The sequence below is a fragment of the Vanacampus margaritifer genome, chromosome 7 (genome assembly GCF_051991255.1).
Source record: "Vanacampus margaritifer isolate UIUO_Vmar chromosome 7, RoL_Vmar_1.0, whole genome shotgun sequence".
NCBI classification, from domain to species: domain Eukaryota; kingdom Metazoa; phylum Chordata; class Actinopteri; order Syngnathiformes; family Syngnathidae; genus Vanacampus; species Vanacampus margaritifer.
Window position 1 is genome coordinate 20163932 of NC_135438.1, and position 27287 is coordinate 20191218.

The window sequence follows — 27287 nt, forward strand, 5'->3', positions numbered from 1 at the left end:
CGAGCCGAGAACATCATCCGCTTTGAGCGCACGGACACACTGATTACAGCGAGGTTGAGGGGGGAACGCGCACTGCTGTTCTCCATTCTTCATGTAGAAATTGCAGCTTTTTCTCTCTCTTTCTCCCTCACCCCTCCCCTCTACCCGCCAGTAATTGCCTGTTTTGTTGTGATTTTTTTTGTGTGAAGAAGGGGTCAGTGTGTTTCTGCGCACAGGAAGTGTTGGCTACGCACCCTGGCTCCAGCCTGACGCCAAAACTCACAGCCGCGCGGTGCGGAATTGATTAAAACGGAGGCGCTCGGATCAGATGGCTGTGCTTCACATCGCTCAAACGACTAAATGTTACACCACCCGAGTCAAAGGAGAGGAATTGCACAACCTTTTTTTCCCCTTTCTCTTAATCTCACTGCCTTTTTACAGGCAGATCATTTGGGAATGCGCGCTGCTTATAAAAAGTGAGGAGTAACACTTTTTTTTTTTTAAACAACTTTTTTCTTTCTTGAAGTGCACTTGGAGGGAGAGAGCAGACATGATTCGGTTGCTTTTTCTGCTGTCCATCCTGGATGGAGCGCTCTCGCAGCTCCGCTACTCCGTGGCAGAGGAGCAGGAGCCCGGGACCGTGGTTGGAAATATCGCGGAGGATTTGGGGCTGGACATTACCAAACTTTCCGCTCGCCGCTTCCAGACTGTGCCTAGTTCACGGACACCCTACCTAGAAATGAACTTAGAAAACGGCGCGCTTGTGGTGAGGGAGAAAATTGACCGGGAAGAAATATGCAAGCAGGCCATCCCGTGCCTACTGCACTTGGAGGTGTTTTTGGAAAATCCATTGGAACTCTTTCGCGTCGAGATTGAAGTGATGGATATCAACGACAATCCACCCAGATTTCCCGAGGCGGACATTTCGGTGGAGATATCCGAGAGCGCCATCCCCGGGACCCGCTTCCCGGTGGAGAACGCCTTCGACCCGGACGTGGGCGCAAACGCTCTCAGCACATACGCCATCACCAATAATAACAATTTTTACCTGGACGTGCAGACCCAAAGTGACGGGAACAAGTTTGCCGAGCTCGTGCTGGAGAAGCCTCTGGACAGGGAGCAGCAAGCCGTGCACCGCTACGTGCTCACCGCTGTGGACGGAGGCAACCCGCAGCGCACCGGAACCGCGCTCCTGGTCGTCAAAGTTCTCGACTCCAACGACAACGCGCCCACTTTTGACCAGTCCGTCTACACTGTTAACTTGCGGGAAAATTCCCCCGTGGGCACCCAAGTCATTCAGCTCAACGCGACTGACGTTGACGAGGGGCAAAATGGGGAAATTATTTATTCATTCAGCAACCACAATACCCCGCGGATTAAAGACTTATTCAGCATCGATGCCAGGACAGGGAGGATCGAGGTGGCCGGCGAGGTGGACTACGAGGAGAGCAGCACGCACCAGATTTACGTGCAGGCAAAAGATTTGGGTGCCAACGCGGTCCCCGCTCATTGCAAAGTGCTGGTGAAACTCGTGGACGTGAACGATAACACCCCAGAGATTGGCTTCAGCACCGTGACCGAGTCCGTGAGCGAGCAGGACGCCCCGGGCACCGTGATCGCACTTTTCAGTGTCTCGGATCGGGACTCGGGCGAGAACGGTTTAATGAGCTGCGAGATCCTGGGCGATGTCCCTTTCAAGCTCAAGTCGTCTTTTAAAAACTACTACACCATCGTGACGGACGGCCCGCTGGACCGAGAGACGACAGAGTCGTACACCATCACAGTGGTGGCAAAAGATAAGGGTCAGCCCGCGCTTGCCACCACCAAGTCCATAAAAGTGCACGTCTCTGATGAGAATGACAACGCGCCGCGTTTTACGCAGGTGGTTTATGACGTGTATGTGACTGAGAATAATGTGCCTGGGGCTTTCATTCACGCCGTGAGCGCTTTAGACCCTGATATTGGACAGAACGCTCTTATTACTTACTCCATATTGGAGTGTGACATACAGGGCATGTCTGTGGACACTTATGTTTCCATAAATCAGGACACCGGTTACCTTTACGCACTGCGCTCGTTCGATTACGAACAGCTCAAAGAGTTCAGCTTCATGGTCCAGGCCAAGGATACGGGAACACCCGAGCTCTTCTCCAATGCCACTGTGAACGTTGTAATAGTGGACCAAAACGACAATGCTCCAACTGTCATAGCCCCTATTGGCAAAAATGGCACGGTGAAGGAGCCCCTGCCGCGCACCGCCGAGCCCGGCTACCTTGTGACCCGTGTGGTGGCCATGGATGCGGATGATGGCGAGAACGCACGGCTGTCCTACAGCATCCTGCGGGGCAACGAGATGGGCATGTTCCGCATGGACTGGAGGACTGGCGAGCTGAGGACCGCCCGCCGGGTCACTCACAAGCGGGACTCTCAGGGCCATTATGACCTGCTAATAGAAGTGAGGGACCACGGGCAGCCCCCCCTCTCATCCTCAGCCACCGTGAGCGTGATATTAGTGGACAGCGTGGTGGAAGGTCGAAGCGGGGATCGTGGCTCTGCCTCCAAGGCAAAGGAGACCTCCCTTGACCTGACGCTCATTCTCATCATCGCCCTGGGCTCCGTGTCCTTCATCTTCCTCTTGGCTATGATTGTCTTGGCTGTGCGTTGCCAAAAGGACAAGAAACTCAACCTGTACACCTGCCTGTTGGCTGGTGACTGTTGCATGTGTTGCAGCTCCTGTTGCAGCAGGCACACTCGAGGCCGCAAGCAGAAGAAGCTGAGTAAGTCCGACATCATGTTGGTCCAGAGTACCAATGTGACATCTGGTGTGGGGCCCGTGGGGCAGGTGCCCGTGGAGGAGTCGGGAGTGGGGAGCGTGGGAGGCGGATTTGGCTCCCACCACCACCAGAACCAGAACTCCTACTGCTACCAAGTGTGTCTGACACCGGAATCTGCCAAAACGGATCTGATGTTCCTAAAACCATGCAGCCCCTCACGAAGCAATGATACGGACCACACCAACCCGTGTGGCGCCTTAGTTACTGGTTACAGCGATCAGCAACCAGACATCATATCCAACGGCAGTATTCTTTCCAGTGAGGTAAGAATCCTGATCCCCACACCCCCATCAGACACATGAGAATGTTAACATTGAACATGATGTTTCATGTTTTCAATTCAAGTCTGGGGATAGGCCGATTATCGGCCAGACTGATTATCGGTGCCGATATTTGGTATTTTGATGAATATCAATATCGGCCTTTTTAAAAAATTTGATGGCTGATAATAGATCCATATAAAATTGACCCTAGAAACTCTCTGCATCTTTTTTTTTGTTTGAAACTAAAACAAAGATACCTGAAAGTTTTAACATTTTAGTTATTTTGGAAAAAAAACATTTATTGTAGAAAACTAAAGGGCGCTATGACATTTATTTGTTTAGGTTTTCATTTAGATTTTAAGACATACTTATGACCTTGGGAGCTTCCTGAAGTTTTTGTTGGAATTTTAAAACATACATGACGATTGTCTAAGAAAATCCAACATTTTGCAAATCTGAAAAGTTGTTCAATAAATATATGCTTAAAAGCATTCCAACAAAGTTAAGAATTGGAATTTATATTTATTTATTTATTTTTTTTGTGTGGAATTTATATTTAAAAAAATATTTGTGGCAATCATTTTTTCCCTTTTACTGAAATTGAATATTGGCTCCAAAAATTGGTTATCGGTCTCCTTGACTAGTAATAATCGGTATCAGTATCGGCCCTGAGAAAACCATATCGGTTTATTTCTATTCAAGTCATGTCAAACTAAACCCTTCAAAAGATGGAAATTGTATTGACTGACTGTTTTGCTCTTTGGCCTTTAATCATTGTTATGCCTAATGGTGATTGGACACGTCGATTGTTAAATCTCATGTGGCCCTTTCGTTTTTACTCAATCATGTCAGATAAAGCAGATGGAGCTCATTTGAGTATTTTTCCTGTCAGACTAAATCTTTCTTTGTTTATATTGTGTATCAAAGTATGTTTTGTATTTAAAATATTTGATTTGATTTGATAGGGTTAGTTTGACTTCAAGTGTGCAGACAGACGACGTGTATGCATGGTGTAATTGCAAGACCATTCAAAGTTAATATGTGGTACAAATCATCTTCACAGTCAATTTTATTCATGGAAATTACACTTCTGGGAAATTTCATTGATTCGAATGTTTGCATAAAAAATAGCTGAGACCCACACTCGCTCAGAAGACATCCTAGATAGTCCTAATTATGTCCCCTTTTCTCCAACGAATGATTCATGCACTATATATACTTCGACGAGCAAAATATATTGAGGCGGCAAACATTAGTCGAACGGAGATAAGTGAGTCGGTGGCCCCATTTTGTGCTCAGCCTGTTCGTTTTGCAGCGGCGAGCTGGGAGGACTTGAAGCTTTTTCTGTTGATTGCGGTGTGGCTGGACTTTTGCCAGACAGCCAGTCACAGTCTTGCCTTTGCTGTGCTTTAAGTATTCTCTGCACGACCCAGCATGGCAGCAGCGTGAACAAAGGTTGTTCAGTCCCAGCGTAGGCTGGCTCAATCATTTACACATTCAATCGCCTCTAACCCACTCTCCACTGCTCTCTTCTCACACCGTCATTAAGTGGATGCGTGCGTCCAAGTGGATGCTTTCAGCGTTCGCTGCTTATGCCACCGCATAAATAGTTTTTAACGAGCTACTCTAATCTATGCATTTGTGGTCACTTGTGTTTCTCACCTGTGTGTATATTTTTAGTTGTGATGACCTGCTTTTGTTTTGATGGCTTTTCTAGAATAAACACCAACGCGCGGAACTCAGCTACCTGGTGGACAGACCAAGACGTGTTAACAGGTAGTGAAAACTACACACACACACACACACACACACACACACACATCCTGATAGTAGCAATGTGCTGAGCAAGGCAAAGCATCTAACCATTCACTACCCGAGGAGCGCTAACATCCAGCTGGCCAAAGCGTACCCGAGTCTATTCACAGATCTATAAAAGTGAATATTACACCCATCAGTATTAGTCTTGTGGATTTTGCATCATTAATTGTGGCTCTGAGAGGCTACATGGTTCCCAATGTGTCCGTAATGTAGCTCTTCAATTTGGCACCAGTCCCATAACTGGCAGAGCGGCGCCTATTAAAGCTCTAAGACTGGATTTCATTACATGCCATGTGTAACATCCAATTTAGAATCATGATGGCCGCCGTGACGGTATTAATGCAGTTATGCGTTGGCGGCTTCTGAATCTCTTGTCGTTCACTCGCTCGCTCTCTGTCACATGCACTCTCCTGGCCTTTCATTTAATCCCCCTCCCAGTATTGTAGCTTGACCCCCATCTCTACCCATGAATTAGTTTCGTTCTCCTGTACCTTTGTGACTAGCTGTATTGTGCCTCTCTCCTGCAGTTCGGCATTCCAAGAAGCAGACATTGTGAGCTCGAAAGACAGCGGTCATGGTGATAGCGAACAAGGCGACAGTGACCACGATGCCACGAACCGGGGACACCCTGCCGGTGAGTTCTTCTAATCATAATCAGACTGGGTAGATCTTTCCAAATAATGTATTTGTATTGGACGTGGTGAATTGAGCAGAATGGGGACTTCTTTTATTTTCATGACTAAGACTGCCATGGCTGTGTGATGATAGCTGTCTTCCATCACCAGCACCAAATCGTATTTAATGCATAGTGGTATCCAAGCAGCGGCCTGGGGGCCATTTTCAGCCCGCCATCCATTTTTCAGTGGCCCGCGGCATATACTAAAAATGACGTTGTAGAGGCTAATATTTAGTTCTTTCATTTCTTTCTGTAACTCGTTTGGTGCCAAAAATGTATAAATACGTTCTATTTCAAATATTACCATGCTCCTAAAGACGTATTTATCCGTTTAAGAAAAAATTATAATAAGCTAGAGCATACAGAAGACTTTGATGCAGCCTCTGAACTGAAGAGAATGCTTGAAGCAATGGAAGTTATTACAAAAACGGCCAGCAGGTGCCAGCAGAGTATAATAGATCAATCAGGGCCATGTTGCAACAAGCTTTTTTCCCCAGTTATTTCAACAGATTTGTAAATAATGGTGAAACTTAGCTATATTTTAATGCTAATTGCTGCATAACGGAAACAGATGCAAATATACTTTTTTCTTCATGAAAGAAGAGACTCTAATCTTTCTTTTGGTAGATTCCATATTTTTATAGTAATTTGAACACAATATTCTGTGGGCTTTGCAAAATCAGTCCTAATCGAGTAAAACAGCCGGGAGCAAAGGGGGTTGCTGCAGTGAAAATGGCTGGGAGTGAATGAGTTAAACAATCTCAATGTTCAAACCTTCTTAAATTTTACAAAATACTGTAGGTGCATGACTGTAAAAAATAAATAAAAATGCATGCAAAATTGTAGTAAAAAAAAATCCGCGAAACAGGGAGGCTGCGAAAAGTGAACCGCATTATAACGAGGGAACACTATACTAAAAATGACATTGTAGAGGCTAATCTTTAGTTTTTTCATTTCTTTCTTTAACCTCTTCGTTGCATGATTGACACAGAGACTGTCTTTACGCGTGTTACAACATGACTGCTGCAGCACGGTAAAAAGACCGTGCTGCTCCGCCAGCCATCTTTTTATTTTTTTCTTGAACACTGGACATTTTTTCTTCGTGTACAATAATAATGAACTGCACCCTCTGCAGTAACCTTTTGTATATAGTTCAGTCCAAAAAATATATTTTTACATATGAAATGTATCATTTGCCTTTCACCCAAAATAAACTTTTGAACAATCAAATATTCAAATCAAATATTTAAATAAAAATATACATACCTGTATATATAAACTGAAATGGCATTCACAATAGATTAACTGAAATGGCGCACAAATACATGATATGACATGACAGGACCCACGAGGCAGTTAAAAGAGAGGGTGCTGAGAAAAAAAAGGTGCCACTACAAACAATAAATTAGTTTATGTACTGTAGAGCTTTTCTAGATATGCACAGATAAAGATAAACTATTTGCAACTAAAATAACACAATTTCTCTTTGAATAACAAGTGAATAAGGATAATTCAATTTTGGAAACAAAAATGTGTTTCTTCCACTTTCTGCTATCATATTGATGATTTCCAAGTAAAGTACTGGTAACTGTTTTAAAAATGATCAACTTTCTACAGTTTGCTCTCGTTTCGATTCTGAATGTGGAGATGGGATTATGTTACTGTTCAGTACAGGGGTGAATCTAATCTAGTAGCATGCAGGGCCCTTGACCACCCCAAAATCTTGAAAAATACAAAACTATTTGCCTTATCCCCTTTAACAGAAATCTGACATGTAGAAGTTTTTCAAAATAACTAAAAAATATATACAATTTATAATTACTTACGTGACTGATTTTAGCATGTTTACTAAATTAAAGTGGAAGTATTTTAAAGTGGCCCTGTCATCCTTGCATTTTTATGTATGCCGCCCTCAAATTAAAAAGTTTGGACACCCCTTGTCTCTGAGGTAAAACGACAGACTATTTGGCAAGACTTTTCTTTGCATTCCCACGTGCCCCTTGTCTCCTCACTGCTGTTCCGCTGAGTGGCACTGAAAGGACAGCAACTCACAGGGAGGAAGTGTTAGGCCTGCAGTTCTTTTGTGGCATTAATCAATACATTCACTCAAGTGAAAGGGAAATGCACAGAAGCTAACAGTGACATAATGAGATGCATTTCAATCAGCTGTATGAATTGTTGCATTCCGCAGTTTTATACGAGGCAGACAATCTCCACTGTAAGAATTTACAGTCTTTATCTGTCCCTCAGTCCACACTGAAGTATTGAAATGTATCTAGTAGGCATGTTTGATACCACTTTCTTTCGGTCTGATACCAGTATGTGTGCTCAACTCTTGAGTAGTCACCGACACCAATTACCGATACCACTAGTACATAAAAAAAGACAAATCATTTTAACGAATTATACAGTACATTTCAATATAGCATCTCCCTTAAAATTACATGACATTAATGGCAATTTTCTAATTTCTAGTCTCAAGGGCTGCTTATACTGATGTCAACAACAAACTAAGGCTGGTATCGGCACTACCGATACCTGGTATTGGCACGTACCCATTCGTAGTAAAAAGGGACAAAAGTCATGAATGGGGTGGGCGTGGTTTGGTTAGCTTGTTCAATGGCACCGCAACAGAAGCCAGGAAGCAGACCAGCGTCTCTCCAATAACATGTAGTAGAGTTCTTATAAATGCCACAAATGCACCTTTTTTTAGCACCAACAATACACCGGAAATTTCCAAAGATGTGGAAGAAGATGTAATATGTTGACATAGAAATTATTGTACCACTAAAGGTACACTAACGTACTTAGACATAGACGTATTCATACATTTTTTAAAAATGTTATGTTTTTTTTTTAACATACAGAAGGCTTTGATGCAGCCTCTCAACTGCAGGAAACGGGTGAAGTAATGGTAGAAATTACAAAAACGGCCAGCAGGTTGCAGCAGAGTATAAGAGATCAACCAGGGCTATGTTGCAAACAAGCTAATTTACCCTCAGTTCTAAACAGATTTGTGAATAATGATGAAACGTAGCTATATTCTAATGCTAATTGCTGCAAACACATAGAAATAGACTTTTTTTCCTGAAGAAAAAAGATACTCTAATATTTATTTTGGTAGGTTCCATGTTTATATAGCAATAGAACACAATATTTGTGGGCCTTGCAAAATCAGTCGAAATCCAATAAAACAGCCGAGAAGCAAAGGGCCAGCCCCTTTGCTTCTCGGCTGTTTTATTGGATTATTGGATTTATTGGACTTCAGTGAAAATGGCTGGGAGTGAATGAGTTAAATATGATATTATAGAACATGAGTACAGTAATTTCTGGACTACAAGGTGCACCTGACTATACGCCGTGCTAGCTAAATTTGGGTAATACTCGAGTTTGTTACACATATAAGCCACACCCGACTGTATGCCGCAGGTGTTTTAATGTTACCGCACCAGTTTCTTTTTCATAAAGAGGGCGCAAATTGTCTCGCTCTCGTTCTGTCTCTCCTACTGTATTTGGGCTCACTTGGTTTGTTTTGCTCTGTCTGACGCTCTTGCGCTTCCTTTTTAGTGCGCCCCATTGTGATCTGATGGATAAGCCGCACCTTTGTATTAGCGGCAGGGTCCAATGCAAGTGAAAAAAGTAGCGGTTTGTAGACCAGAAATTACTGTAATATTTTTTACTATTTATAAAATAGATAAGCCTATTTCTATTTCATTGATTTGCTGCCACATCATTATTCTTTAGTTTGCAGTTTTGAAAAGTCCTTTTTTGTAGTCACAGTTTACCATAACAGTCATCTTGTTCATGCAAACATTAAATTACATTTGTACCTGTTTATTGATCCAAGTGGAGTCTGACAAAAAGAGGAGCAATAGAAAATCACATTTCATATTGAATTGCCCTTTTCCTTTGAGGCCTCCCTCCACACATCTCATATAAGACCTCCGTCTAGACCGGAGTCTGCCAAATATCGGATCAGTGTTGGGAATATAAACTAGACTTCTTTGGATCTGTATTGATGGACAGTGAATGGTGGTGATCAGGCTTCATGGCATTTGACATTATTTATCACCTGAGGCAAAACAGAAAGCCATCTACACGCAACTGATAGTGTAACTCTCTGCTCTTGCTTATCAAACACTTGAGGAAGGTCACACTGTGTAAATCAGAAAGGCAGCAGTTGAGATTTAAATATTTGACTCTTTATACGACTGTCAGCAGTTCTACTCAATAAAGCAGAATAAAGAACTTCAGAAAAGGCATGAGATAGCATTGGTAATGCTTTATTGCATCTTATTCTTGATGTGATTATTCACTGCTGATTAGGAAGATGGTTTTATCATCTATTTTGCATGGAATGTTGCAGGGTAACTGAAAATAACCAATCTTTAAAGGATATCTTTTATACTCAGTTCCGGTTTGGAACTGTACTGAGAACATAACTTGCACTGTTTATTTACCTTATATTTTATATCATAAATCAACAATTTTTTTTTCTTGTGTTGGATTTTTAAGTGAACAGAAGAGCACTCCATGGGAGGTAATAGGTAATAGGTAATATTTTCGAATGTGTGAAATCAATTTCCCCAAACTCAAAAAATCAGTGTGCATTTGCAGACAATCATGTCAATACAATAACAGTGAAGTATAAGGTTTTCATTTTTGGTATAGTTTTAAAAGACTACAGTAAAATGTTACTTTGCTTTTGTTGACAAGTAGTTAGTTTGGATTTTGAACAGACATTGTCTGCAAAACAAGCACAAAAAACCCTTGTTGTCCCGTCCTTTTTTGTGAGTGAGTCGTTCAATAATGTGATTTTGTTATGAACATCTGTAACCTAATGTCTGACTCAACTAAACGTGACCAAAAAGCTATATGGTATATGGAATCTATGCACTATACAATTATTATTGCAGTTTGGTGTGTTTCCATGTAGGCATTATCGATGACACATAATGTAAACAACTTTTTATATTTGTTTTCATAGTTTCTCAACTGATATGTCAGTATTAAAATGATTCTCTTCTAATAGGAAGCATGAATCTCAAAAGACATGTATTTTGTAGTCATAGCTATTGGCATTCTGCCAGGTGTATACAGTGGACCACTGCTATTCATTGGGGATAGGGATCGGACCAATGATTAATGCTCCCTAAAAGGGATTATAATTGCCTATATTTATAGTTTAACCAAGGCTATACCACAAAGTCTTACGCCAAAACATATAATGACATTGCAGATGCTTATAAACATTATGAAAAACTGCTGTACAGCTCAGCAAGTCTGATGATGATGATGATGATGATGATAATGATGATGATGATGATGATAATGATGATGCTGATGATGATGATGATGATGATGATAAATTATTCTAGCGGTGCAGTCGGCTGTCAAATAATGACCATTTGATTGCACAGCAAAGTGCAGCAGTCATATCGACGGTCACAACACTTCTGGGGCAGCCTATAGATATTGTTATAGCAGCCTATAAGTACGCTGCTTCGTAGCATGCAGTTGTCACTTTGGTGTTTACCGACCCAGAATTGCTGGATACACACCGGAACAATACAAAATGGCAGTTGTATCTAGGTTTAGTGATGTTATGCTGAGCTTTTGTTACGGATTCCATTGGTGCTCTTGTTTATAGCAGACATGGACACTGCCATGTTCTGCTGACTGTCAAGCACAAATCTAACACGGCTGCTGTTGAATTTGTGATAGGATGAACAAGTGTGAGTAAGCAAATCGTTCACCTACAACACACTCAACAGCCTTCGGCCGGTGAAGTTTGTCTTAACTGAAGTTTGGATGAGCAGATAACTAGTGTGATTGGTTTTGGTTCCAACCAACGGGCATTATTATATCAAGAGTGAGATACTACAATAAAATGTTAGATGTGTATATGGATAAGCCAGCTCGAAGTCGGAGCGAGTGTATGTGTGTGAATGCAGAAGTTCCGCATTCTGCTTTGCATCGTTGAAGTTCGGAATGGACAACTACCATGTTTTTTTGGCATGGTTACACAGAACAGTGTTATTATATCAATTAACTCATTCAAACCCAAAAATGTATAAATACTTTTTTAATGTTTTTTTTTATGCTAGAGCATACAGAAGGCTTTGATACAGCTTCTGACATTAAGAGGTCGCTTAAAGCAATGGTAGCTATTACAAAAACGGCCAGCAGGTGGCAGCAGAGTATAAGAGATAAGCCAGGCCATTTTGCAACAAGCTCTTTTCCCCACTGTGAATAATGATGAAACTTAGCTATATTCTAATGCTAATTGCTGCAAAACGGAAACAGATACAAATCTGAATGAAATAAGAGACTCTAATCTTTCTTTTAGTAGGTTCCATGTTTTCCAAGCAATAGAACAGAATATTCTTAGGACCTTGCAAAATCAGTCAAAATCCACTTTTACTGGATTTTGACTGATTTGGAGGGGGTTGCCTCAGGGGGTTGCTTCAGTGAAAATGTCTGGGAGTGAAAATGTCTGGGAGTGAAAATGGCTGGGAGTGAAAATGGCTGGGAGTGAATGAGTTAATGAGATACTATCATAAAATGATAGCTTTGTGAATGGATGAGCTGTCTAGTAGTCGAGTGAGTATATGTTCTTCCAATGCAGAAGTTTGGTTGAGTGGACAACTAGTTAGATTTTTTTTTTTGCGTGTGTTCAGTTGACAGTAACTATTTGTTGTCTCAAATAAAGTGATACGTCAATTCAATGACATTTCAGACATTTCGTTTTGGCATGTTGCAGATAATTTTGAATAGGCAAGGCAAGTTTATTTGTATAGTACATTTCATACATGAGGCATTTCAATGTGCTTTAAACAAGGACAGACAACACATAAGCATCAATAAACACAGTAGTTAACATTTAGAGCAAAGAAGAGAAAACAAAAGTAGGTTACAAAATTTACTAAAAGAACATACAGTACGTCGGCAATGTTAAAACATTAGACTGCAAGCTTTAAAAACATTTAGTGTAAGAAAGTTAAAATAAAAAATAAAAAAAATAAAACTTTTTTAACCTACATTTAAAAGCATTTACACTCGGGGCTTATTCCATTTGTGTGCAGCATAAAAGCTAAATGCAGCTTCACCATGTTTACTTCAAACTCTGGCTTCCACTTGTATTCAATAGGTGTGGTTTTAATCCAATAATGCAAGATAGGTAAAAAAAAAAAGAATGTCGAACCGCAACTATGCGGTTTTCCACTGCATATTGCTTCTTGACCTCATATGGGTCTATGCTTCTTCAAGTGCTGGATGTGTCTTTTTTACTCAGTAAACATTAGTACCGTATACAATTATGTCTTCTTGTCTAATGTGGGCAGTGTGTGTTTGCTAACACGTGTTTGTGCTGAGGACTTGTACATATTTCCTCGAAGAGAACTGCACTGAATAACCCTGAGCTAAAACCGGCATAGACCTCACATCAATTTTGTGTATTTCTCTCGAATTTGTCTGCTTAAGCAAATTTGCAGGGTGTACACATCCAAACAGCTATGTGACGCACATGTGCGGCAGAGTCTCATCCTTCATTCTGTTTCCCCCACACGTTGGATCTCCGCAACACTTGGCTGAGCAGTAATTCATTTCTGAAGCCTTTGCATAGCAATTATCAAAGGGGGTTTAGAAGAAGGTTGTCCTCACAGGACCGCATATCACAATGTCCCTTTAGGTACGTCTCTGAATATTTAAAATCAAGTGAAAAGCATCTGCAGTTGGCATATTATCAACCACACCTGCATTTGTTAACCGCACAGCCACCGTTTTGACACTTTAGAAAATAAGGCTCCTGATGTTGTTTTAAATCAAAGGGATTGTGCCTGTGAGGTTATCTCCAGATGCTTTTAAAAAGTGTGCAAATAGCTTTCCTGAAAGCAGTGTGTCTGCAGTGAAACACTGCTGTGCCAGGATCCCAAGCACAAGTGATTGACTGCCACACCCTTATCTAGCCCACACCCTCATTCAGGTTGTTTTATTCAAATACGCTGCTGTCTTCTCTCTGCATTATTTCCCTTGTCTCCCTAATAGGAAATTGAGGGAACAAGCAAAAAAACAAAAAAAATGAGCATCTCAGACACGGATGCTGAGATCTGTGAGACGGTAGAGAGAACAAAAATTATCGTCATCATGACATTTTCGTGATAACAAATGTCATGACAAATGGGGCAATTAAATTACTGTGGCAAGAGTCTATGAGATTGATGATTATGAATTAGTAGTTGGCATCATGTTTCCTTGTCACTGATCTGTCAAAGACATTTAGCAAGCTGGGTTAGTAACCACCTTTGCTCAGGGAATATAAAGAATGATATAACACAGGGATGGGCAACTTAAATGCTGGAGAGGGCCACAATTTTGCAATTCAGGTCCGAGGGGCTTGAGGGGCACAATCTCTCATCAGTGCGACTCAGTGACCACACATTTCCTAACCAGATTTATGACAAAAGTGCTTATTTTGAAAAAGGACAGATTACGTGTATTCATGCAATATATATCCTCTTAGTATATTTCATTTTTCAATGCATGTATAAAAAAGCCACTATCCTTACCAAACAACAACAAAAAGCATTCAAGGACGGCACAAAACTGTAAGGGCAAGTGCAATAATTTATTGTATGCATTTTTTCCACAAACATCATCTCACTCAGCATTTTAATGTTATTGAATACTTCGTTTGTCCTGCAAATCTGAAATATATATATCTATTTTTTATTAGGCCTATGTTATAGTACAGGGCGTAACATAAGACATGTCTGTCATCTAGTGGTAAATGGTGATATTTCAACTTAAAACTACATTTGCTGCATATTCGCAACTAAGCACCCGCAAATTTGCATATTTGCAGACTTGTGTCCCCATTGTTTTTCAATATTTTTTTGGGTGAGTTTTATTTTCACTTTTACCCCCAAAAACCTATATTGGATGCTTGTTGAAGTTTCCTGAAGATTTGTTTTCAGTTTGTTTAAAAAAGAAAAGCCCCCTTTTTTTTTTGGGGGGGGGGGGGGTCTTAATCAATGAGCCACTGAGAGTGTAGTCAGCCCGCCAGTTGCCCATCCCTGATTATGACAATATTATACAATATTATCATATAATAGAAGTTTGGTATAACATTTTATTTTTAATATTTTGGGTTTTTTGTTTTTATCTGAGATTTTTTTCCAGATTTACCCCCAGCTTTTCGCGAAAAAATAATGTTTTTCAATTCATTTTGTTTTTGTTTTAATGAATCAGGGGGTAACTCAGTGTATGGCCATCCTTGCCCATCTTTGATGTAACATAGTATTATTATTATACTGTACAGTAAAATTTTGCATCACATTTAATGCTTTCATTCACAGCAAACAAAAGTCATCTGGGATAGGCCCCAGCTCACCCCGACCCTAACGAGGACAAGTAGCATAGAAAACAGATGGACGGGTTGCCATTAAAAAAAAATAATTAAAAAGATCATTTGTATTTTGCAACAACAGGAGGTGTGACAACTTTGTGAAAGTTGCATTGATTTCATTAAAAAGTATCCAGCACATCTCGTTGCATCCAAACAACACACAAACCGGAGATCAATAACCAGTGGTCACCCAGAGCCTGTATGGTACGGCGGGATATTAATCAAGTAGGCAGCGCATGGGCAAGCAGCCATCTCGGCTCTCCATCAAAACATTTAGTAGCTGCCTCTGCGAGACTCACAACAATTTCTCTGTCTGTCATTGCTGGGTAGAGTGGCAGCCATCTTGCTGTGTTTTTGCCCTGGGAGGTCTATGGTTTACTCATCACTGGGCAGCTCGTGTAAGGAAGCTTCGCTACTCCCCTGTCGTCTTGAGCTGCTGTCCAAATATTGGCATGCCTGTATTCTCTCTGGAACAAAGAAGAAAACATCAAATATATATATATATAGTATAGTATCGATAGAAGACGCCATCATCTGGAGGTGTTATTTTTATTTTTTAGAGGAAAAATGACACCGAAGAAGACTGCTTGAGAGAGAAAGTGAGGAACAGCGAGGTGAATGCAGGGCATGTGTGGGGGGGATTGAGTTGGTTTAATCTGGGTACCCACACAGTGCATTCAAACATGTGGCTCATCTTTTTCCTAAGGATTTGTTTTTCCTCATTTCCTTCGGCTCCCACTTTCTGATTGTATGTCAGGCAGCACAATTAGTCAAATCACTCCAACATGGGATTTCTGAAACGCGCGGCGATGTAATGAAAAACAAAATAGTCGAGGGGGAAATGTGCTGATGGCTTATTAGAAAGTAGATTGTCTTTGCATTGTGTAGCATTGTTTACCCTCTTGCATGTGTTCAAGTTTGCATGTGTGTGTGTGTGTGTTTGCCTGCCGGATGAGGTCATGATGAGGGAGAGCACTGTTGGCAGGGACTGTCATTGCCACTCACTGTTTTGGTTGTTGTTTGCTTCCTGCCCGAGGAAGTGAAGGTGCTTCATAAGGATCAACAGCCACTGGGTGTCATGCGCACATGGCCTGTCTGTCTGTTTGCTTCCAAGCATTTACATAACTTGGCATAAGAGTACTTTAAAGCCTGTGTGTTTGCAAACATATGTGTTGATGTCGCTGTTGGTTAAGAGCAACCTGACAGGCAAAGGTTGCCGAGTCTTTGCACACTATGTTTACTCATCTTGACTACAATACCCCATTGTTGCCTTTAATTTGATTAAAACTGATATACTTTTAGGATGAATGAGTATTGTGACTGTTAGCCACTTATCTGCACAATGGCCCACGGAAGATTAGATTGCCGGAGGTTAGCACAGGCAGATGTCAACAAATCATTAAAAGGCTAAAGGCCATCCGTTTAATTAATTGTCGATGTTTTGCAGTAACTGTGTTAAAGGGTTAATAATAATAATGATAATAATGATAATAATATTAATATAATAATTCATTGGATTTGACACCGATGTGATTGAATCGATTGGGATCGGACGATATTTATTTTATGTAAAATTGGTAATCGGCTGTAATTGTAATCTGCCCAATCCATCAATGACGACATTAATCATCATCATGAAACAAGACATTACATGTCATATTTCATGTTTATCAAGAATTTTTGATTTTTTTCTTCTATGCATATCAATTGACGTCAGTAGTGGTGTTTCCATCCACCTATTTTTATTTGAATTTTCAAGAATTGCGAAAAAGAAACAATGGAATGCCATAATTTAGAAAAAAAGGCTCAAACTTCGAAAATGCACATTTTGGCTATGGAAACAGCTTTTCCAAATAAGCAACTACAAGACCGGATATACGTCGCACGTTTTGACCAAATACTGCGTCGCACGTACGTTTGTAGTCCCAAAAAAATGTCGGATGATAAAGTAAGATATGTCTTGGGAGACAAAGAAACAATTCTTTTAAGAATTAGTTAAAGAATAAAACATGCACGTCATCTCGTAGCACAATCTCCTCTCACCATTCGTAAAAGAAGACCGGATGGAAAAGTCGCAAGTCCGATTTGCGCATTTTCAGAAACTTTGCTTAAAAATTTCAAAACATTTATTGATGTATTTATTAATTTGACGCTGTTTTTTTCTCCAAATTTCCTTGTCTCCCGCTGTCTGTATGCATGTCTGTGATGCATGTGCATTAGTCGTAATCCAGGTCACCCGTGATGTAAACAGAAGCATTATGGGTGATGCTTTGTCATGACCATTTAAAAATGCCTGATTTCATTTCTGACATGGGGAAAGTCGTGTCTGGTAGCTAACATTAGCACACTCAGGTTCCCTTGTGTGCTTCATGTAAAGCAACATCCTGTTTGGTACGCTAACACATTGTAGCGTCTGCTATGGATTACAGAGGCTTTAGTCAGTGAACTCACGTTTATTAACAACCCAAAGACAACACATACGGTTGCGAACACAAACAAAGTGTTACATGCATGAACTCATAAATAGAAGCACTCAAAGTACCAGAACATATTTGTGACAAGCACTCAACGCCAACACATAACCCAGTTCGTTACAATATACTGTTTTAGTGCTTAAAAAAAATATGTTCCTCCTAACAATTTTAATTTAGCTGTTTTTCCACTTCATATACAGACCTTCTTTTGATCGTGTAGATCAGTGGTTCTCAATCGCGGTCCTCGAGTACCCCTGTCCAGCCTGTTTTCCAGGTCTCTCTCAACCAACACAAGTGTCTCAAAAGATCAGCTAATCAGCAAGCTCTACATGAAGCCTGATAACGATCCTCAGCTGTGTTGGCTGTGGGAGACATAGAAAACAGGCTGGATAGGGGTACTCAAAGACTGGGGTTGAGAAACAATGGTGTAGATCATTTTACTAGTTTAAATTATGCAAATTAGTCAAGCATAGCAAAACGTTTTAGATAAAAGTTAAAGAAAATCAAAATGAAATGCAGTTAAACATTTTGAGTGGAAAATTTTAAGACCACAGTATTTCTTTTAATAATAAGTTGCTCCGTCATTTATGAACATGACAGGAATGCTGCTACTGGCTGAAAAGTTGAATGTATCATCTTAATTGTCTTTATTGTATATTTATTTTTAATTTATAAGGAAATAATGAGCAGCTGCTTGCTGGTGCAATATGCCACGATTTGCATGTGATGCAATTCGTTGACAAATCGTGACTTCTGTTGGGGATAGTCAACTAGCAAAATAATTGTTTGTGACAGCCCTGATTGAAATGATGAAAATCATGTCCCTACGAATGTGAGTTCTCATCCCCGAAATAATTTGTGGAATGGGGATAAAAAGGCCAAATAAAAATATTCATATAAAACAGTATACAGTATTATTTGAATATTTGTCAGCAAATCATTAAATAACCCGCAACCAATAAAAGTTGATCTACTTCTATGCAAACACTCCACTTTTGTATGTATTTAGCCACTCTTCCTGTTCCATCTGCGGTGTCCCCATGTCTGTTTTTGGCCATTGCTCTCTCCATCTGTGTTTTCTGCGGTCCTTCTCTCTGTTCCTTATGGCTCCTGCAGCTTTGCTGTCTTTGTGCCCTGGAAATCTGTGACTCCCGCTTCTGTTTGGCCCGCGCTGTTGATTGTCTGGGAGCCTTGTGTCTCATCTGACTTCATGGTCACTGCGGTCGCATGGCCTGCCTTGCTCCCCGTGTCCTGAATTACAGTAGCAGCATTAGTACATACACACAGTGCACACAAAATCGAGAGCAGCTATGGCCAGTGTTACATGAGCATCGATGACATTTATAGTTGGAATTAGATCAGATAATTGCAAGATGAGTACATTTAATATCCTCAAATTTAAATTTCACTCTTGTCATATAATATAATGTTTGTTTGTTTTTGTCATGTTAGCGGTGACGTGTGTAAAAAAGTAATAACATAAAACACGGATGGATAATTCCTTAATTAATTGATTTTAAAGCCCTTGGTTCACTCATGATCAAAGGTGAGACAGAGATTTTCAAAGCTGATGTTTGAACACGAGATAACTAATCAAAAGTCAGTCCCAGGCCTGACCCATTCTGTATAGATCGTCATCACATGTATGTCATAGTGAACACTAAGTCGTACTTGGAGATCCAGACTTTCAGAAAATACAAGCAAGAAGAGGTAATAATAGAAGAAGAATGAAAAAAAACCTTGACCAACTGTTAACTTGCAGTTTGTGATAACTACAAGGTGTGTCAGAAAAGTTCAAGGACTGGCATCACCTTCGATATATTTCAAACCCAAACTACAAACTACAGGTTTTCCCCTTCAATGTGGGCCAGGTGATCAACCAGCACGTCATCAAAGAAATCCTGCAGCTTCATTCAGTGCATGAGAAGAGGCAAGAGTTGTGACAGGAATACTCATGGTTGCTTGACCATGACAATGCGCATGGACGACATCACGATGGCAGTGATGACAGCGCTGGAGAGGATCCCAAAATAATTATTTTCGGAGTGCAATACATCATCTTCAAACATTATCATCATAAGGGGCATAGCAACTGTGCAGTTGCATATGACTAGACACACTTAGAGCATTTAATACATCATCATCATCAAACATTACTCATCGTAAAGGACATAGTAACTGTATAGCAAATACAAAATACGAGACAAAATGAGACTGACAAATACCTCATCATCATAAGGAACAACATAATACAAGAACATAGCAATTCAATGACCCCATGGCCCAAGCCAAAACAAATAATTAAAACAAACAATAATTAATAAATTATGGAGTTTGGGTTGGACAAAAACACAAACAAATAAAACTTTTACGGCAAATGCAAACACCCACAATCGGGCTCAAGGACGACACGATCCTGAAATGTTACAGTGCTTTCAACGTCTCTTCTTATTCATTTATTTCGAGCTGTGCGACCTGTTTAAGGGAGATCAAATTGTTGAGATAGGTTCGCAGCACAGAAGAGCAGTATTATCCTGTCAAAGCAAACATAAGTGAAGTAGAACATTTGACAAGGTACATTTATGACATGACCCACTTTCTTTGCACTTGGTGGGTAAATATAATTCACAGTAAAATGGTCAGATATTTTGAGAAAATAAAAAACGGAAAAGCTACCCATTTATACGATGATGGTAATTTATACAAAAATTATTTCATTGTTTTATTTAATTGATGCGTTCTGATGAAAAAAAATGTTCCTGCCTATACATTTGGAGCACTTTGCATGGATTTATCTTATGTGTATATTTTATTAGTATGTGCTATCTGGTCAAAACAATAGGTAGACAGACCTGCACTGTGGATAATAATACTATATACTAGATGCTACAACTCACATTGTTCACAAGGGTCCAATTCTCCAACTGCAGGCTTTTTGATGGTAAGCCATTTTGGCCTCGGGGGGGATGGAGAGTGGAGGGGTCGTAGATTGTTCCCTTTTCTTTTTCTCACTATCCCTTTGCCATCCTCCTCCCTGATGTAAGCCCTCAACCTCCTGTCTCCTTCTTTGATCACACCATTCCGTTGCTTTCCCACATTTCACCAGCTACAGGGGAAAACATGAAGAAACACAAATCCAATCTGCACAGGAGAAAATTGGCTGCAGGGTGTAATTATTATGATGACTCTGTTCATGTTTCTTTTTGCTCATTTCCCCCCTTTATAATCTCGCTCATACACTTATCCCACCACCCTCCTCTCTTTATTCTCTCTAAGAGAGCGTAATTAACATAACTTGGATCCCTTTCATGCCTCTTCTATTATATCATTTCCATGTTAATATAATCGTTTTTTATGTAGATGTTTTTGTTTTTGGCAGTAACCCTATGTCAATTACAGACTGTCTGCTTGTATAGGGATGATTGACATTGAAGTGTAATTTGGCAATCAAACAAATACTTTGTTGCTTTTAATGTCACATTTCTTGTGATAATTGTAGTTTTTGTGTGCGTGTGGTGGCACTTTAGGATGGTAGTGCTTGGGGCAGGGCGTGTGTGTGTGTCATGTTTTTTAAATGCTGCCTCACTTTGATTGCACATTTCATACAGAATGAATGAGGCTGAAAGGAAAACAGTTGTTTGTTTCATCAGTGTTGGCTTTGTCTCTTTGATGAATAGTTTTCACGTACTTTTTGTTCTTGTAACATGAATGATTCATAATTTGTGTAATCCAGTCTTTTTGTCCTTTTGCTATGTATTTGCCATCCTCTATTACTTCCTACTTTGTTCCCATTGTGCTTACAATCTTTGTATTTTCGCTGACCTGACTGCAGGTGCTGATCTGTTCTCCAACTGCACAGAGGAGTGCAAGGCCCTGGGCCACTCGGACCGCTGCTGGATGCCATCCTTCGTCCCGTCCGATGGACGCCAGGGGCCAGACTACCGCAGCAACCTCCATGTCCCCGGAATGGATGCTACACTGCCAGACACTGAGGTACCCTCCTCTGTCAACCTCTCCGACCAAGTCGCCTTGACATCGTCCACCGCTTCGTCCAGCGATAGGTCATTCTTCACCTTTGGCAAGGATGGTCAAAGGTCACAGTCACACAACAGCCTTCACCATCACCTCCATCCGCAACAGCAGCAGTACAGCTCCAGCACGCTAGAGAGGAAAGAATATGATAGGGGGACCCTTCCGTACAAATCCACTTTTTTCTGTGAGTATCAGTATGAAAAGTCCCTAGAACCCTTTGACTTTGGTCAGGTGCAGTACAGATTTTAAAGGAGGGGGTTTCGAATATGCCTCTTTTTCTGATCTGGACTATAAACTTTTAATTCTCCTGTTTTTAAGGAGCTTTAACAACTTTAGTTTCTTGTATTGTTCTCTTGTAATTGATCATTTTTGTCGAATGTAAAATGCGATCCATTACTGCTTACCCCACTTTTCTCCTAAATCTACGAAATAAGACTTTCCCACTAATTTTAAATGCTGTCTGTAATTATGTGGCATAACAAAATACTAATAAACAGCAACAACAACAAAAGAATTGGACTCATATGAATCTGCTGTGGCCCATTTGTCTCCCTCCTACCCTCTGTAAATTCCACCTGTAAAATCCTTTGCCAAGCTATCTTTTTTATCTGATGCTCATATAAGTAAAGGCCATCTACATCAAGCTCACCTCATGTTTTTATTTGTTTCATCACCTCACACTTTCACCACAATGCTGTTTGAAAATTGGAGGAATCCGCACTGGACACGTGATTCTGAATCCACGGAAAGAAGTGGTCATTCTACTTGATTCTGGAAAACAATGTTTCCTTTGTGTGAGCAAGCAACGCTGACAAACAACACTCAAAAATCTTCAGTTGGGAAAGTTGAGCCGCATCATATTGATATCAGTTGGAACATAAAAGGGAAATTCCAGCTCCAAAGAGTTCTACAGCATTCATTAGGAGACGATAACAAATCATTTCCGAGCTCCCACATAGCATGAATAATCTATTAGCTCTAAGAGTAGAGAATGGATTCGATATACACACTCAGTAGAGAGGTCATTTCCAATCAAGTCGCTCGCATACATACCACCATCCTTCATGAAACTGCATGCTGACTGACTGGGGGCTGTCTCTCAGGTAAAGGATTGTTTTTGACCTGGCAAACTGTGTCAAGCAATTTCTCTTCTATACAACAGTTGTGTGGGGAAAAAATAAACTCCTCATTGGTATTTAGCCTTTAGGTGGCTTGCTCTAAATATAGCGGGTTGTTCATTCATTCTGCCTCACAGGGTACTGATAAATATGCAATATGAAACGATACTTTATCCAGTACGCTTTTGATTTGTGATTTATTTTTGATTTTAGTCTTTTCAAATAAATGGGCTTCATTCTGGCACAACAGAGGTTGTGTTGTTCAGCAGAGTGTAAAAACAAGGTTAATGCTATGCTAAAGTAGCCTCCTTTTGGTTGTGGTAATAGAAATGTTTTCTTATTATGGAACAATATATAATTCTTTATTGATCCATCCATATCGATCCCTATAAATACTTAATGACACAATTATTGCACTGTGTACGATGGAATCTCAAGTTACAAACGAACCTTTTTTTTTTTACTTTTCAAGTTAGGCACAACATTTTTTGTAGAAAATCTGCCTCTAGTTATGTAAATGTTTCGTTATGTGAATTGTCTCAGCATAGATTAGCCGATGGCTCATTGCTGTGCTTGTTGTGCTTTTTAAAGAGGAAGTCAACCCCCCCTCCCCCCCCCCAAAAAAAATCTTGACAATATATGTTCTATGTAGCCCCACTAGTCTGAATACGTTATTCTGGTTAATATTGTGTTAGTGGAATATGAGTTAAGCAGCAAAATCCAGACAGTTTTTATCCATATCAGAAGGCGGCCATTTTGCCACTTGCTGTCGAGTGAAAATGACATCACAGTTTCTCAGGTAACAACCAATCACAGCTCAGCTTCAGAAAACGGCTGGATTTTACTTTTTAATTTATATTCCACAAATGTAATATTAATCTGAATGTCATATTTAGACTAGTGAGGTCACATATAACATACGTTTTACTGTCAAGAAATGTTGGTTGACTTCCCCTTTAAATATCAGTGGCTCTGTGTATGCAACTTGTTGTAATAGTGATGGGTTTTTTTTAAACACTTAATTAGACCTTAAGATGACTTAAATGTTACGGTTGGCCTTAATCAAACCCCACATAAAACTTGATGTCTCCTCTGCGGCAGCAAATAGTAAGCTGTCCTGTGTGCAGCCGAAAGTTCCGCTTACATACACACGCTTCTCCCAATCACAAATTGACAGTTCTCACAGCAGGCCGCCTAGATTTCCAATTAACATGGCAAAAATTTTTGACTCTGTATGATATGTACACTATTTATTGTATTGGAGCGTCTTTTAAATTTGGCTGGGGAAAAAAATGACACATAAAATTCAATGTCTTCACCCCTCGAGAGCTGGAAGCTCCACTTACACACACAGTTCTTCCAATCACTGCTTTAACGCCACTGACATGGCAACTCTCCACCATTATGAGCGCTAACAAAAGATAGCGGCAACAATGACATTACAATTGTGTGTGTTTGTGTCCCGTCAATTGAGAAGATGAAGTTGCATGCATCAAGAATGAGATGAGCTCATTCACACATCAAGTAGAGTAACAATACACATAATCACTACGCTATCCATATTTGGTATGAATTAATTATGACACATCTTTGTCTATGTTCATCATATAAAACATTTATAATTTGATCTTTTATTAAAGAAAGTATAAGATCAGTGTTGAAGTCATATCAGTGTTTTCCAACCTGTGCATGTATTGTGCATTAGAAAACACTCACAGTAAACCAGCAAGCAAAAGTAAAAAGTATGCATACTGAAATAACTCAGTTTAGTCACAAATATACTTAGTATAAAATTTTGAACACAAAGCTGATATATTTGCAGGGAACCATGACTTGTCTGAATGGCAACAGACGGGTACACAGGTTGGTTTTATCTTTGGTCATCCAATTGAAGAGCAGTTATTTGCTATCCCTGCCATTATACTGTATGCTGCAATTATAATAATAATAATAATAATTCTGTGAATATACATTCACTTTTAACTTCAAGATATAATATATTTTTCTAAAGTTCACCGCAAACTCAACTGAACCAAAAACCATGAGCACACAACCAAATTGAACCTTGAATTTTGTGTATACATACAGTATATGATGGAATGCTTTATTTGTGGTCGCACATGCACAGAGTACAGAGCAATGAAATTGAATTGACAGTCACAATCCGTCCAAGAAACATGAAAAAAACAACAACCAACATAGGAATGGATTAATTGCATTTTTTTTTATTGCATTAATTTCAATGGAAAAAATTACCACAATTGACGAATGTTTCGAGTTTGGGGGTCACAGAAAGAATTAAGTTTGTATATTGAGGTTCCACTGTATTTTTTAAGTTCTAAATATTAATCATCACCGCGTCTTAAATCTAATTCCTCAGGTTTAGTATTGTACACTGTGGAGGCGCTTTTATGGTGTATAAATAACTTCATAGAAAGTCCTTCGTGGCATGTATCCTTCATCGAGCTGTATTTGGAGCCGTTACTAAAAAGTCACATGGGAAATGGTGTCATTTGTCTTAATGACTGTTCTCTGTCTTGCAGCCCGCAAGAGGATTTGCTAGCTCATTCCATGTGGACCTGTCAGAGACAGCATGAAGTTCAGTAACAGACCAACAGCACTGATGATAGAGACCTCAAACTAAGACTAAATAAACAGAAAGCTGGACAACAACAACTCTGGATAAACGCCATTTTCTCGGATGGCAAACTATAACAAAGCGTCTCTCTGGTTGCCAGAAAGAGGCAAGGAGAATAAAATTTTGAGTAGTGGTGAACCTTTCAGTTTGTGGGGAGCATTCCAAGGCCTTATTCCTCTCAGCAGGACTGAGATCTGGGCTTGAGACACTCTTTTGACATTGTGAAGATTTTAAATTTATCAGCAAAAAGAAAAGAAGTCGTGAAACAGGAATACAACAGACCATGAAGGACCTGCTCACCCCCAGATGTGGTTTGGACTCTGAGGAGTTGTTGTGTGCCTGTTTACATCCATGAAGCGTTATCAACTTGGACCAACGTCATGTGGAGCCCTTTAGCTATTTCTATTGTCAACCAGTGAGCCAACTGTACAAAGACTGTGTGGGTATAAATAATGAGTGACATACAATACAGTATAGTGTGAGAAAGAGGGCCAGCAGGTGCTTTTCAGGTATTTGATGGCACAGAAAAAAAGGACGCAGAGAACTGACTACAAATTCTGCGTTTCTGTTTTTTGACTGACTGTCTTTATATAACTTTTTCCTTTCAGTTCTTTCTGTGTGGTTCACATGTGGAGAAATATAGATGCGTACATATTACAACATAGAAACGCAAACAACAACGTAGAGGACCAGTCCTCTTCCGGATGAGTTTTTACTACAGAAAACAAGCTGAAAGGTCATGTTTGGTATTACGAGAATGTTCTGACTTCTGAACTAGTGATGATTAATGGAAGTAAAGTGGTGAATTACCAGGATGTGATTATTTACATGCCCTTGGCCTATACATAAACAATCAGACACATTCAGTGGTTTTTATCATGTGTGAAAAGTGTTTACTGTGCTATTTTAAAAAGCGTTTAAATTAATATAAATCTATACATATATATAACTATATATAACTATATACAAAGAAAAAGTTTTGTTTTCCCGAAAACTGTGTAACCATTGGTTTGTACACCTCATTCAATCAATAATTCCAAGTGCTAGAAAATGGAACATTGTTCTGACCGGAAAGGAGGAAAGCAAACTCCGACCATGCCAACCAACGATTGGTTGACTTTTTTTATTTGATTGTTATTTTCACCATGTCACCAAGATCTTGGTCACCTGTGTATTTTTAACTCAGTATATGCTCATGTACAGGAAGGGGGGGGGGTATTACTACTGAGCTATAGTTCAAAGATTTTACAATCATATGCTCACAAATACACATTCATACACACACACATACATACACACAGGTCAAGTAATAAATAAACGGTGTCATTGAAGTTCTCTAATGTGTGTTTTGTCGGGATAAATTTGCCAGAAGTCCACTGGGAAACCTGCTCTTTTCCTGCTTTTAACACAAAACACCTTTCCTCCTTACGGTGTTATTTTTAGTGCTTGAATTTTCATAAGACACCGAGTTATCTCTGACGAATCTTGTGGATGTAATCACAATGGTTTTGCTCTACTTTCCTATGACCTAAAATAAAGTCTATGGTGCCCGTCACTCCCCACTTGCGCCCAAGTCCTCCACACTCACATACCAACATCTCTGCACTCCAATGTGATTCTCACATGGCCTCGCAGATGTTCACAAGACGAGAAAGAGCTCTTGAATTTGGGGTCATCGGAAGAGGCGGAGCGTTCCGTCAATTGGCTGACTGCAAACAGAGATGATCTGTTTGTGTCCATCACAAGATTGCCTTATTTTAGAAGCAGAGATTCATGTGACTGCCGCATGTGACTGATCCGGTGGTTTCCCGCATGAATGAATGGCCTTTGGGTTTTGGATAAGCGTCTAACCCAGAAACATTTTATCAAACGCTAATGTATGAGACTGAAGACTGGAAGCAGTCAGGTTATAGTAACCCAAAACACAATAAAAAGGATATACATGTGGTAAAGATTCACAACAATTGCTTTTTATTTAGCTACAATATTTCTACTGCATTAGTATTATCATTTTGGATTTGAGAATGTCTGCATTCCATTACCAGGAAA

General features: G+C 40.0%; 1 protein-coding gene across 2 annotated transcripts; it reads left to right on the forward strand.

Moving 5' to 3' along the window:
* Window positions 1-26573, forward strand: pcdh10a (protocadherin 10a). Of its 2 annotated transcripts, none has more exons than XM_077571705.1 (5): window positions 1-3076; window positions 4794-4852; window positions 5422-5528; window positions 21283-21666; window positions 25144-26573. In XM_077571705.1, exons 1-5 carry the CDS (start codon window positions 530-532, stop codon window positions 25161-25163), a joined length of 3117 nt encoding a protein of 1038 aa, XP_077427831.1. In that variant the 5' UTR covers window positions 1-529; the 3' UTR covers window positions 25164-26573. The 2 variants fall into 2 exon arrangements, with proteins under 2 accessions (XP_077427831.1, XP_077427832.1); XM_077571706.1 differs by having other exon boundaries at window positions 21283-21443.
* The last annotated feature ends 714 nt before the right edge of the window (window positions 26574-27287 follow it).

What these genes read in the sequence shown, in the direction of transcription:
- pcdh10a (XM_077571705.1), top strand. Translation starts at nt 530, where the DNA reads ATGATTCGGTTGCTTTTTCTGCTGTCCATCCTGGATGGAGCGCTCTCG. An exon ending in AGACCAAGACGTGTTAACAG is followed by an intron (nt 4,853 to 5,421) that starts GTAGTGAAAACT and finishes TCTCTCCTGCAG; the next exon opens with TTCGGCATTCCAAGAAGCAG. An exon ending in GTACAAATCCACTTTTTTCT is followed by an intron (nt 21,667 to 25,143) that starts GTGAGTATCAGT and finishes TCTGTCTTGCAG; the next exon opens with CCCGCAAGAGGATTTGCTAG.